The 14,551-nt window shown below is 38.1% G+C and overlaps 2 protein-coding genes across 2 annotated transcripts in view; one reads left to right on the top strand and one right to left on the bottom strand.

Annotated features, from left to right (window-relative positions):
• LOC139153675 (RING finger protein 112-like) overlaps positions 1-69 on the bottom strand; it is a 28,978-nt gene extending 28,909 nt beyond the window's left edge. The window contains exon 1 of the mRNA XM_070727930.1: positions 36-69. The gene's annotated coding sequence lies outside the window, so the exon portion shown is untranslated. The remainder of the gene's footprint in view (positions 1-35) is intronic.
• Positions 70-489: 420 nt separating this feature from the next.
• Positions 490-13,202, top strand: LOC139153680 (serine protease 27-like). Its single transcript, XM_070727941.1, has 6 exons — positions 490-645; positions 4,648-4,674; positions 4,756-4,918; positions 5,386-5,657; positions 9,821-9,987; positions 12,181-13,202. The coding sequence occupies exons 1-6, from the start codon at positions 594-596 to the stop codon at positions 12,463-12,465; spliced, it is 966 nt and encodes a 321-aa protein (XP_070584042.1). The 5' UTR covers positions 490-593; the 3' UTR covers positions 12,466-13,202.
• Positions 13,203-14,551: the final 1,349 nt, after the last annotated feature.

Raw genomic sequence — 14,551 nt, 5'->3', positions numbered from 1 at the left:
ATGATATTCTAAGTTTGCTTTTTTCAAGAACAGACCTGTGATCTTTTACATATGTGGTATCCTCCTCAATCATTAGACTATATCCAGAAGTTCCAATCAGTGGGGTCAGTAGGACCTGAGCAATCCTAGAAATCTGTAAAAAAAAAACACCTTAAATGCACACACTATGTTCAAATACAGTATTATTTGGAAAGATGGCCACTTTGGAATGATCAGTCATATAATATCATTTGTTTCCTTCATGTATTCCTTCTAAGTCTTTTGTAAATACTTGACTGGACTTTGATCTCTTTGGACTCTTATAGTCCTATCCTTTTCTTTGACTACAATTAAAAAGACTCCACCCCTACCTTGGGAAGGAGTCAAGTTTTAACTCTCAGGCTCCTTGGGAAAATCTTGATATATTAGTACATTAATTAAACAAAAACTGTTTCCTTTAAGATGCTAGGAGGAGTTATATAAGCAGTATAAAGTTTATAAAAGGAGGTCAGAGTACAGTGACAGTTATTTATATTCTTTTATGCTTCATCTACCTGTTAACATTTTTCTTCTTTTATTACTTGACTTAAATCAAAATATATTTATAAATAAAGATGATGAGATTTCTTGGGATTGAAAGTTTAGCCCTCCTCTCTCTTCTGATGGGTAAGATAATATTTTTTTGTTTAAGGCACTTTTTTTCAAAACAAGTGGGTACATAATGTTCATTCTTCCTCTCATTTACTAGGCACCCATTTTTTTATTTTTAAAAATTAAACAAAAACATCAATAGGTGATGAGAGGCCAGCCTATTTAATCCAGGAAAGGTTACTAATTTTATTTTACTTGCTTTGATTTTAGAAATGATCTCTACTTTAAATTAATGCAATTGGCTAAGACTCTAGATCTGATAGTAGAATGGTATGAAAATGTATTACTTATTTCTTTCCTATTTTAATTGAAACAATTTATTTTAAAGTAATCCTTTATTTTTAAGGAGGTGAATTTCAGGGAAAGGATTCGTTGGGTGTTCCAATTACACATGCATTACTTTTATAAATGTGGATAATAAGAGTATAATAATTACTTTGACTCATAGATTCCAGGGCATTTTTCCGACTCTTGTGTATCTAGCTGAGATTGGCTTTATGCAGGATTGTTAGCAGATTTTTAAATTAATGTTCTCTTTGTTTACTAAAAAATATTTTGAGTTTATTATTTGTATTCTGAGAAAGGGTTTGTTTTGTTTTATTGGAAATTTTAGAGGAGAGGGGCGGCATACAAATCTAATCTAATAAATAAATAAATAAATAAATAAATATAGCTTTTCCAATGTTTGGATTGGAAGGATTCATTCAGCTGTGATTATTCTTGATTCATACTTTTGCTGTTGTAATATTTCCCGAGGTTTACACTACAGATGCCTTCTTTCTTTCTTTTTAAAATGTATTTATTATTGATTTATTTAGGAAATTTATATTGCTGCCTACTTTCACATGGCAAGGCGGTTTACAGGACATAAAATTACAATATAAAAGAAATAAAAATAATAAAAAAATAAAAAAATAAACCTGCTTTAGCAGGTGACAACACATATTCTCCAGTCTAGTGAGCTAGGTCGATGTGACTGGCAAAAGATGGTCCATCAGAGGGCTGATCCCAAGCCATCAAAGGCTTTGAATTGAATCTGGAAATGAATCGGCAACCAAGCAACTCCTACAGAAGATAATACCTGTATGCATCAAGGTCTACACAAAACCATGCACCAGTTGCACCCATTGAGGTTTCCAGATACTTTTCGTGTGTAGCCTCATTTAGAGAATGCTGCAATAGTCAAGACAGGAGGTGATTAAGGCATGAGTGACTGTGGGTAGGAAAGGGCATAACTGGTGCATTTGCCTTTCTCGCCATAACTACCACCCGCTCTTTGAGTCCAGGAAAAACCCCAGATTATGCACAGGATTTGTTTGGGTCAGTGCCACATCATCCAAGATGGTAATTCTCCATGTACCAAATAACCACCAACCTAGAGCCACTCGGACTCACCAGGGTTCAGTTTCAACCTGTTGATCCCCATCCAGTTCCTAACAGTCCTCCAGGCACTGCAAGAGAAAGGTCATGCCGTCGTTTAACTCACCATGGATTGAGATATACAACTCAGTTATATTTATTTTTAGGACCAAGTTTTTTCCAGATTAATCTAAATAAATCTTAGATAAATATTAAAAAACAGGAGAAGGCAACCCAATGCATTTCTGGACTCCAAGCCACATGGCTCAGAACTATAGGAAGTAGAGACAAAAATTATATATCAGCTATCTAATATTAGAATGCATAATTCGAAAGATGGTTTTCATTTGCTTATTGTCATTTCAAAAATGCCTTTTCTATTGAATGCAATGATTTATTATATTTGTAATAATTAGAATCTGTATGGTATGAATGATAATACAGCATATAACTAAGAGAGTAGAAAACTTACATTAATGTAGAAAAGTTTAAAGATGGAAAGGCTTAATTGTTAAATTCACATCTTCATGAAAGAGAAAATTCACATCTTCTGTCTATCTGTTGATGGATTTAAGTCCCATACATCCAAGATCTGACACTGATTTTCATAATAGGGTGTACCATATTTTGGCTGCGAAAATGTGGAAAATCATTAGACAGTAGCAAAAGTATACAAAGACACTGGTTCTTTGTTGTTATCAAGAATTTCTCTTGAAATGATACTTCAAATTGTGGTGTTCTCACATGGTACTAATTGGGCGCTCCAAACCTCACCAGATATAGACTGGCATCTATTGCTAAAACTAATGTATCATTCCACTGCAAAGTTTCTTCACTTAAATAGAGAATATGGCTTTGAATCTTGGATTATATTCAGATATGGATCAAGTCAGGGGTGAAATGTGAACATTTTCCCTACTGGTTCTGTGGACGTGACTTATTTTGTGGACATGGCTTGAGGTCTGGTAGGCATGACTTCAGATGGGTGTGGCTTGGTGGTAAAGTGACTCATTGGGCTTGCTTTGTGGTTATGTGACTAGATGTGTGTGGCTTGGTCAAATGGCTAAGTCGATGTCACAAAAATCTGGGGGAAAAAGCTTTACACTTTACACACAAAAGACAAGTAGCTTGCACACCATGCAAAGGCATCTGTACTGACTGATACACAATGCAAAAGTACACAAAATGGCACTAGCAACAGATTTAACACATTTAATAATTTTAACAGATTTACAGAGTTGGAAAAAGGGACCTTGGATGTCATCTAGTCGAACACTTACCTAACCAAAATTGCAAAAGCACACAACATTCCATTTTTATTTTATTTATATTTTTAGATAAGAGCAGCTAAATTTAAAACTTCCTAATTTTTAAATGGCTATGTAAAGTCTGACCTCCAACCTTTTGCAAAATGAAAACATGAGCTAGCAGCGAAAAGGGGCTGTTTATTTTGGTGTAATTGGGTCCTCGCTACTCTGTCATTATGAGAGGATATTCTAAGGGATTTACATGAGGGGCACCCAGGGGTGGTCAGGATGAAGGCACTGGCACAGAGCTATGTGTGGTGGCTCAAAATGGATAAACACATAGAGGATTGAATTGTGGGGTGTATTCTATGCCAGGAATCTAGGGCATTGCACTCAAAGTCCCCTGTGTATGAATGGGAACAACCCAGGGCTCTTGGTCATGCATACAGATTTTGTGGGGCCATTTCACAAGCAAATATTTTTAATAGTCATACTCTAAATGGCTGGAAGTAGTGTTAATGCCCACAGCAATCATAGAAGCAGTTATGGTATTAAGAAAATTATTTGCCACACATGGGCTGCTTGATGTAATAGTGTCTGATAGTGGGCCTCAGCTAATGTCCACAGCATTCTAAGAATTTTTAGCAAGTCAAGGAATAAAACACACCTTAATAGCTCCTTTCAAGCTGAGCAGCAATGGGTTAGCAGAATGCACAATAAGAGTCACTAAAGAAGCCTTGGGATGATTAGGTCCAGGAGACTTGCAAGCCCAAATAGACAAACTTTTAAGAACACAACATACCGGTATAACACCTAGCACAACCACTGGCAAAAACCCAGCCGAGCTCCTAATGGGTAGGAAGCTCGAGTTTGTCCTGGATAGATTACATCCAAATTACCACAACATAAGGGAAGGAAGGAATAATTGTTTGGGCTTTATTAAAAATGGAGCAAAATTATTTTTCTATCCTGCCACAGAAGCTTTCCTTTATAGTTCGAAAGAGAGAAAATTATCACCAGTGTCTCCTATCTTTTTCATCAGCCATTCAAAATGCACCTCCTATGTTTTTCACCAGTTTTTACCTGTCACAGGTATGACATTCATATAATTTTGGTATATAAAAAGGCCTGTAATCAAATGCCACGTTGTGTCAAAACTTCAAAGCAATAGGTAAAAAGCTTTCTGAGATTTGAGGTCATGTAAAAAGGAGAGTTACATTTCTATTTATATAGATGAATAAATAATTCAAAAAATATATCTTTCATGCCATGATAGACATTGTTGATCTAAAAGTGATCCTAATGTAGTATATAATTTCTAGATTATTTATATGCCCTCTTCTGTTTTATCTTTGGGTATCCTGTTCAATCCATTCAATTTCTTTTGATATTTCTCTTCTTGTCTTCACAGGCATTACAGAGGCCCAGCCATCTCAAGGTGAATAAAAATTTCCATGGATTTCAGCTGCAGGGAACTCAGGACCCAGACACTAATCTTCCTATGTTGCTCTCCCCACAGCTTGTGGCCGATTTATCCCCTCTTCCCGAATAGTAGGAGGTTCAGAGGCTGCGGTGGGTTCATGGCCATGGCAGGCCAGCGTACAGATTTTTGAGTCACATCTCTGTGGGGGAACCCTCATTGCCTCACGCTGGGTTCTAACAGCAGCACATTGCTTTACCAGGTGAGATCAGTTTCCAAACTCCACTCCTTTCATACAAAACCTCACAAGGCTGATTCTCAGACTTCTGAAACTAATTTATAAAACTTCATTCCCTTTACCAAGAGATCTGGCACTCTGGTGATAAGTTTATATCATTTTTTCACAGAGAAAGCATACATTCAAACTATAGCTATTGTTGGCCAGTCTTAACTCATGTTCTCCCATTCCTAAGGAAGTGAGTTTTCAGTTACCATTTGTCCAGTAGATTCTATGATTTGTGGGTATGTGGGGTGGGGGGAGGTAATAAAATCCAATCTCCTCACAAGATTTTTTTTTCCTGTTTCCCAACCATAATTTTAAAAATTTCTTCAATTTTCTCTTAACTACCTAATTTCAATTTCCTCTTTGTGGCTGAATTTTAAACAGTATATCCGTTTTCATTCCCATATTCCTGTTTATGTTTTATTAGCCAATTTCTCTGTCTACAGTCTCTCAGATCCTCCTCTATTTGCCATTCTTTTGGGATCCTACAATCTCTCCAATCCTGGACCAGAGTCGGTACTAGTAAAAGTGAAGCAAATTATCATTCACTCCAACTACACTAAGCTCATAGAAGGCAATGATATTGCACTAATAGAACTCGAAAGCCCTGTGAATTTCACCCAGCGTATCCAGCCTGCCTGTTTACCAGGAACTTCCATTGTCTTCCCTCCCAGATTGGGTTGTTGGGTTGCAGGCTGGGGGAACATTGGACCACAAGGTGAGGCTATCGGATATATTTCTACATTATGCGTGAATCAATGGTGGGACCCAAACTTTTTAGGACTGGTTCTCTGCCCTAATGAGTGACTGGGGAAGGGGGTGCTGGTGGAGTCATGTGATTGAGTGGATGTGGCCAACTCTACATCACTTCTGTGGGTGGTACCTTTATTGGACAATAGTGTTAGGGGGGAATCCAGGAGACTCTGGTGAGAGTGGGTAAGAGGAAAGAAAGATCCAGCCTGTTTGTGTGTGTGTTTGTGTGTGTGTGTGTGAGAGAGAGAGAGAGAGAGAGGGAGAGAGACTACATCAAGCTAGACCAAAAAAGCTGGTTGTGAGAAGAAGAGAAGCTGGGTAAGAAAGACCCAGACCAGGGGTGGGTTGCTCTTAGTTCAGCCTAGTTCTTCAAACTGGTAGCGGCAGCAGTGGGAGGCTCTGCCAACCCACTCGGGATACATCTATGCATGTGTAGAAGCATTGCACACATGCACAAGTGCACGCACAAACCAGTAGCAACTGGTTTTAGGACCCACTACTGACACAGATGCTTCCCAGATCCCCTCATCCCAGAAGAAGAAAACCTCACACTCTTTCCTCTCTGCTAGCCCACTTCTTCACGCGGGATCACCCAGCAGTGGAGACTGAGAGAGGGAAGGGGACAGCGGATACCACTAGCATTGATGGAAGAGTGCCACACAGAAATGGAAGTACACCGAAATGCTGCCCCCTTCTCCCTCTCTGTCTCTGTTGCTTGGCAATCCTGTGCAAAGAAGGGGGCTGGCAGAGAGGGGAAGAGTGCGAGGTTGCTGCTTCTGGCATGAGGCGACCATGGACATGTCTCTTCCTCTTGCATTGTTTGGCCCATTTTAGGCCACTTTTCAGGCCATTTCCGGGCTAATATTGAGGTCATGCAGAATTAGAACAACTGGTTCAGGAGAAATGGCAGCAGTCCACCTCTGTGTGTAATATACTGCAAGTCTATACAATGATACCTCATCTTACAAACGCCTCGTCATACAAACTTTTCGAGATACAAACCCAGGGTTTAAGATTTTTTTGCCTCTTCTTACAAACTATTTTCACCTTACAAACCCACCGCCGCCATTGAGATTTTTTTGCCTCTTCTTACAAACTATTTTCACCTTACAAACCCACCGCCGCCATTGAGACTTCCGTTGCCAGCGAAGCACCCGCTTTTGTGCTGCTGGGAATCCCCTGAAGCTCCCCTCCATGGGAAACCCTACCTCTGGACTTCCATATTTTTGTGATGCTGCAGGGGAATCCCAGCAGCGCAAAAACAGGTGCTTCGCTGGCAACGGAAGTCCGGAGGTGGGGTTTCCCATGGAGGGGAACCTCAGGGGAATCCCAGCAGAGCAAAAACGGGCGGTTCGGCTGGCAAAAGGAGTGAATTTTGGGCTTGCACGCATTAATCACCTTTCCATTCATTCCTATGGAAAACATTGTTTCATCTTACAAACTTTTCACCTTAAGAACCTCGTCCCGGAACCAATTAAGTTTGTAAGACAAGGTATCACTGTATATCTATATGTCTATATATTTTATCCCGCCCTCTCTTTCCTTCTATTCCTCTATCCATCTGCCCAACTATCTAATATCTATCTGTCTGTCCATCTGTCTGTCCTTCTGTCTGTCTACCTATCCCTCTAGGCAGAACCTAAGGGAAGAGCCTTCTCTGTGGAAGCCCCGGCCCTCTGGAATCAGCTCCCCCGGAGATTCGCACTGCCCCAGCCCTCCTCACCTTTCAAAAGAGTTTAAAAACTCATCTTTGCTGCCAGGCTTGGGGCTTTTAGATCTTCCTCCTGACCAATGAATGTTTTTAGTATGATTGAGAATGATTGGTTTGATAGGTTTTCTTTTAATTGAATTTAATGGGTGTTTTAATGTATTATTAATTGGATTCATATTATTGTTCTGTTTTTGTACTTGCTGTTGGCTGTCCCGAGTCCTCGGAGAGGGGCGGCATTCAAATCCAATTAAATAAATAAATAAATGCACCGGAGTATAAGACGCACCTTAGTTTTTGGGGAGGAAAATAAAAGGGGAAAAATCTGCCTACCAGATATTCATCTGGCTAGCATCCTTAGTCTGGTCAGCTTCAGCATAGTATTTTATCCCCTGGTTAGGGCTTAAAAACCCTTATTTGGAGAGAGTAACAATGAAAGTACTTGCAAGCCAGTAAGAGCTGGGAACATTGTAAGAACCTGGTTAGGACTGGAAAGAAATATTTGGAGCAAGTAGAGTAATGAAAAAAAGTCTTTGCAGACTTAGAGCTTGGAAAACATTCTTTGCAGAGAGTAACATTGAAAGAGCTTGCAAGCTGGTGAGAGCTGGAAATACTGTTAGCACCTGGTTAAGGCTGGAAAGAAACATAGAGCAAGTAGAAAAATGAAAAAAAGCCTGAAAAGACTTATGGCGTGGAAAATATTTTTCGCAGAGAGTAACAATGAAAGTGCCTGCAAGGTAAGAGCTAGGAAGATTGTTAGCACCCAGTTAGAGCTGAAAAAAGCTTCAAAAAACCCCTACATTCAGAGTATAAGACACACTCAAATTTTCAGCCACTTTTAGGGAGGAAAAGGGTGCATCTTATACTCCTAAAAACATGGTATCTATCTAATTTAGCTATATATCTTCTATATACCTAAGTCTATATATTTTGTCCTTCTCTCTCTCTTTTTCCTCTACTCCTCTATCCACCTACCCATCTATCTAATCTCTATCTATCTGCCTGCCTGCCTGCCTGCCTGCCTGCCTGCCTACCTACCTACCTACCTACCTACCTATCTATCTATCTATCTATCTATCTATCTATCTATCTATCTAATCTAGCTAGCTAGCTAACTATTTAGCTATTATATGAAGTGATACCTCTACTTAAGAACTTAATTCATTCCATGACTAGATTCTTAAGTAGAAAAGTTCTTAAGTAGAAGCAATTTTTCCCTAGGAATCAATGTAAAAGCAAATAATGTGTGCAAACCTATTAGGAAAGAAATAAAAGCTCGAAATTTGGGTGGGAGGAGGAGGAAGAAGAAGAGGAGGAGCACAGTTGCTGTCAAAGGAAGAAGGTGAGGTGATGGGAATCAAAAAAATCCAAAACTTTAAGGCTTTAAAACAAAAAAAGATGAGCACGCCCCTCGCATACACCCAGTGCAAGGCTGTTTCCACCACTGAAAGGTTCCTCTGGCAGCCCAGAAAAGCCCGAGATGGCCGGGATTAAACGGGGAATGGCAGGAAATTGGCCGGGTCTTCGTGCCGCTCTCAAATTTCCTGGGAAATTTTTCCAGGCTCTGGTTCTTAAGTAGAAAATGGTTCTTAAGAAGAGGCAAAAAATCTTTAATACCCGATTCTTATCTAGAAAAGTTATTAAGTAGAGGCTTTCTTAAGTAGAGGTACTACTGTATATCTATACGAAGTTCCATCTCTTTTAGTGTTTATAGCTACTCATAGGTAAGTATGTTCCAAATAATTAGTGGAAATATAGGTAGTCCTTGAAATTGGGATCAGAAGTTTAGTTTTAAGTTATTGTGGTTGTAAGTCAAAGTACCACATGGCCAGCCTTGATTCTACAACCATTTTTATGATGGTTGTGCAATGACGTCATTAAACAAATTATACTGTATTATCATAGATGTGAATCTATTTTATCCAACGGTTTTTTTGTAGAGTTTTTTGGTTTTAATTGCTTATATCTTAAATAAAGCCAGAAACAAGTTAAGCAAGTTAATACACATACTCATAAAATTAGAACCTTATGATGCCCCCAACTTCTACTAATTGGCTGTATTGGAATGAAGTGACATTTTGAGATGGGTTTGTGAAGACTAACATAAAAGAATAGTTTTTCTGTAAAAAAACAATGAATAAAAATAGAATTAAGTTATCAAAGATTTTTTTACCAACCTGGACAGAAAAAAGGCTTATTCACCTTTAATCATTGTTTAGAATTTGTGCAATTTAAATAATTGCTTAAATAAGAGCAAGGATAACATTTGATGAATAATTGTTTACATTTGTTTAGATTTCAGTAGCAATAAATACCTTGACAAACTGTTCACTTTGCTGAAATTCATTCTTTTAAACAGATGTTTTGCTTTCTTCTTTGATGGATTCTGAAGAAATACATTTCTTTTCTCTTTTTCTCAGTCCCACTTCCTGAACCTGAGCTTTTGCAGGAAGTGCTTCTTCCCCTTATTGATAGAGCTACCTGTGAGGTTTTTTACAGTGACTTCAAAGAGCCTGGGATGGCAGCTGCAATAAAAGATGATATGATATGTGCAGGCTACATGGAAGGAGGGAAGGATGCTTGCCAGGTAACAATCATTTCTGTGCATGTGCCTTTGAGTCATTGTTGACTTCTATTGATTACCTGGCAAAGTTCCTTTTCTTGGCAAAATTTTGTGGGAATGGCTTTCTCTTGCCTTCTTTTTAGGGATGAGAGACTTGACCAAGATTACTCAACTAGGTTGAGCTAGAATTCACATTCTTTTGGTTTGTAAGCCTAGTAATGTAACCATTACAGAACCTAACATTCTTTTTTATTCATTCTTAGCATATTGCAGTTTTTCTCCTAGCTATACATATAGGGAGAAAGGGAAATGAGTCCCCACGGATTTTACTCTGCTAGTCATTGCCAACTATCAAGAGGCAGGGTTGTGGTGGTGCTCATCTCTATTTCAAGACCATTGAGCCAGTACTGTCCAAAGGTCATGATGTTATGGAGCACTGTTATGTTCCCACCAATGTGCTATTTGCATTTGAATGCTTTCAAATTGCTAGGTTGACAGGAGCTGGAATAAGGACAGAAACATACTCTACAATGTGCAGCTTGATTCTCAAACTGAGCTTTCCAGCTGACAAGTCCATCATGTTAACCATGAGTCAACAAAGATACACACACACACACAAACACACACACCTTGAGTAATTGATGAATTTGATGTATGCAGATTAGTTGATGTTTGCAGATTAGGGGTGACATCCTGAGTAATTGTGGCCTACAGTTGGAGTTTACAGACAAAATACAACCACCACCAAAAAGCCAAACCACAGCAGAACTTCCAAGTGCTGCAGCCCCCTCCGACACGCGTACAAAGCAAACTATACACACCATAAACATATGACCAGACCACAAACTCAGAGCCAAACCAAAATTCAGGATGTTACACTACAGTCAATACATTACAAAACAACTGATTAATCTGCAGGCTCCAACTGCCACAACTACTCAGGATGTCACCCCTAATCTGCAAACATCAACTAATTTGTATACATCAATTGCATCAATTACTCAAGGTGTTACCCCACCAACTAACCAGGAAGTTTCAACACAGCTTGTAGCAGCTGAACCAGCACTCCACACCCACCCACCAGTATTTGTTGAGGGACGGCAGCTCAGATCACATTTTGTTTACCAGAGCCCAAAGCCGAAAGCACCAGCCTGAAGATGACAAGTGGAACCTCATGCAGAAGTGGGGAAAAAAGATGGTGGTGCATATGGGGCCACCAAGAGAGCTGATTTGTGAGCATGAGCAGCACCTGTTTCAGCAAGCAGGGAAAAATTCCCGCTACCAGTTCTAAAGAACTGGTCCGTACTGGGAGGAAACCACCTTTGCTCCCTACCCTTCTAATATGTACAGAGGAACTTCATTTGATGAGTTCTAGAAATAATTTCTGCCATGGCACTTGTCCTTTGGAACATCATTCTACTTGAATGAGATTGGCCCCTGAATATTTATTTGGTCTAATCATGACCTCCAAAGTTAATATTAAGGAAAGTTCACTACTAAATTATTAAATATTGGGGAATTGCTACATTATTAAATTATTCCTAAATTCTTGAATTTAGATATTGAATTTTCATGGGGCTAGTTAAACAGCATTAAATATTCTGCAATGTAGCACCAGTTCATAATATGTATTGAACAACAAAATAAGCGTAAAATGGCTTCTGTGCTTCTCATATATTTTAATATGCCTTATAATACAAGCTTTTGCCATTTATTGCAAAGATATCTGCAAAGTGAATTTGTTATTAATTATAATTATAAGAGGTATTTTGTTTGAATACATCTATTTTCCTGAGTAAGATTTACTCTCTTTTTGATATTTGTCTAAGGTGCTTTTCACGGTTGTCCCAAATGTGTTTTTTCAAGAGGAAACTGAAATTTGGGTTTTTAATATTTGCTTTTGTTACAAATATACTGATTGAACAAGGTCAGTTTATCATTGGGTGAAGAGAGGCAATTGCCCCATGCTTGTGAGCTATGAGTGGAAATCAGTGAGCTATTCCTTCCGAGCCCTCTTATCATTTTCCTTTCTTGGAATACAGAGCATTTTATCCCCACCCAAAATGTCTTCGTTAAAGTCTTTGGGTAATATGATATAATCATGTATCTAAGGTTGAAATAAGAGTCACCTATCAATCATAGGCAAGTACTTTTTCTGAAAGTAGAAGATTCATGTTATATTCTTAGAAAGTAATGTTTTATTCCTTTATTTTACAGGCAGACTCAGGGGGACCATTGCTTTGTCCATGGAATGGAGATTGGGTTTTGGCTGGTATAGTAAGCTGGGGAGATGTCTGTGGTGCCCCCAAACGCCCTGGTGTTTACATTCGGGTTAGCAGCCACACCAATTGGATTTTGAGACATGCTCCAGAAGTAAAATCTAGTTTCATTGATGCCCTAAACCTAACTACCCCTAGCAATGGATGTTCCTTGGTTGCTTTTGCTAATATAGCTATGCTTCTCTCATTAACTATCAATATTATATCTATTATTATATATTAATAAAACTTGGTAGAGTATGAATTTGTCTAGCTTACTTGCTATAATCTGTATGACTGCTTTAAGTGGAAAATAATGAAACTTTGATTTTTTGTTTTACCTATTAGATTGATAGATTCTTAAAGAAACGGCTGGTTTATATTATTATGAAAAAAGTTGGGGTATGATGTTAATGCCTTATTTTATTGCAGCAGAGAGAGTTGGAATCAACACTTCTTTTTCTTTTTCCTAACCCTGCCTCACTTTTCTCCCTCACTGCTTTCCTATTTATTTTTGTATTTTGTATCTTATTGCGATCTCCCAGGGCAAGGCACAGTGGCAACACAGTCAGCTGATAGTTCAAACTCCCCTTTCTTGCTCCAATTTCCCCCCAAAAGCTCCAACATTTACAGCAAGTCCTAGAGCAAAACGCTCTCTCACACACATCTCCAGCTATCTCTGGCTGCAAGTAGTCCAGCAAAACATTGTTAGTACAATGGCTTCAAGGAAAGAAGTCCAATGAGGCAAGATAACAAGGCATTGAGTCCAGGAAGTGAAGGAGCAGAACAATGAGTACACAAAGTAAAGGAACAAGGCAATTTTTTTCTTTGCTGAAAGTGTTTAGTTGGCAAAATAGCTGCTAACAATATATTTGCCCAGCATCCCCGCACAGAAGATCATGGAACATAAATGTAATTCTGCACTATTCAGTTTTGAAAAAAAATAAACATTACTCTGTGCAAGGACTACAAAAATTTCAACTTCTTGTCGATTATGCTTTGTGTGAAAATGGCCCAAAGTTGTTCTTTTAAATTTGACTTCTGATCTCCACTGGAAACACTTCAATGAACATTTCTTTTATGTAGTTTAAAAATAGTTATGTTCCTTTGTTTTTTATTCTTGCTTATATATATATATATATATATATATATATATATATATATATATATATATATATATATATTAGTTTTTATTATTTTTTTCAAAAATGAAATAAAATTAAAAAGTTAAAATATATTTATTCAAACAATATAAGTTATTACTGGAATTGAACAATTATAAAGAATGTATTTATAGTTATTGACATTTAATTCGAAGATTTTCAAAATTCACAATGTCTCCTGTTTTCCAATTATGTTAAAGAGGAATCTTATATTTGTATCTGACAAACATGCTCCTTTTTGCAGTTGATACCATCTTGATCTTTCCACTAAAAGATATGAATGGTCTTTTAATGGATTTTAGATATTTTTTAATTGTTTTTACATGTTGTATGCCACCAGAGTCCAGAAGGAGTTAAGCGGCCTATAAGCATGCTAGATAGACAGACAGACAGACAGACAGACAGACAGACAGACAGACAGACAGACAGACAGACAGACAGATCCTTGGGAAATTCTCAACTTTACTTTTGAGTAGAATGCCTGCAAGTGGTAACATACAGTAAATGAACAACAAAACTATGAAAGGGTTGGACTAGAACACCTCCACCTTCCAACTCGGTTATTCTAAATAAATTGAGTAGGAGGTTTGAGTAGAAGACATCCAAGGTTCCTTCCGATTCTTATTCTGAATAAAAATTGAGTAGGGGGTTGCATTACAAGATTTCCAAGGTTCAGCCACAACAATGCATGGCCAGGTACACTAGTATGTAAATAAAAGGGAAGGCTCAAAACTGTTAAGTCATTTTAAGGGTGTTTGTAGGGTTAGATTTAGGATAGAAATATGTTCAGAATGAAATTTAGGGTTAAAGTAGCCATATGATATCCATATTAAAGTCTCATATTTCTAAAGAAAAGATTAGTTTTCCATTGATGAATATAAGAGCAAAAATAATGGATTATTTGTAGATGACCTTTTGTATACATACATCTTTTGTATACATACCTTTCATATACATACATCTACATACAGGCAGTTACATAAAGGGCCCTACACAAAAGGTGCCAGGTTTTGACCTTCCTCACTAGAATTGGTCAACTCTGAACAGGATCTGTACCCAACATGGAGTCTGTTATGACTCATTATTTAAGTAGGTCTTGTCTCTACCCCTCAATATGACTGTGGTGCTCCTCGACAGAATATCCATCACATTCTGTCCTTCAAGAAC

The sequence above is a fragment of the Erythrolamprus reginae genome, chromosome Z (assembly GCF_031021105.1).
Source record: "Erythrolamprus reginae isolate rEryReg1 chromosome Z, rEryReg1.hap1, whole genome shotgun sequence".
In the NCBI taxonomy this organism is placed as follows: domain Eukaryota; kingdom Metazoa; phylum Chordata; class Lepidosauria; order Squamata; family Dipsadidae; genus Erythrolamprus; species Erythrolamprus reginae.
The sequence above is the reverse complement of the archived record's forward strand: the minus strand, read 5'-3'. Positions and strand labels throughout refer to the sequence as shown.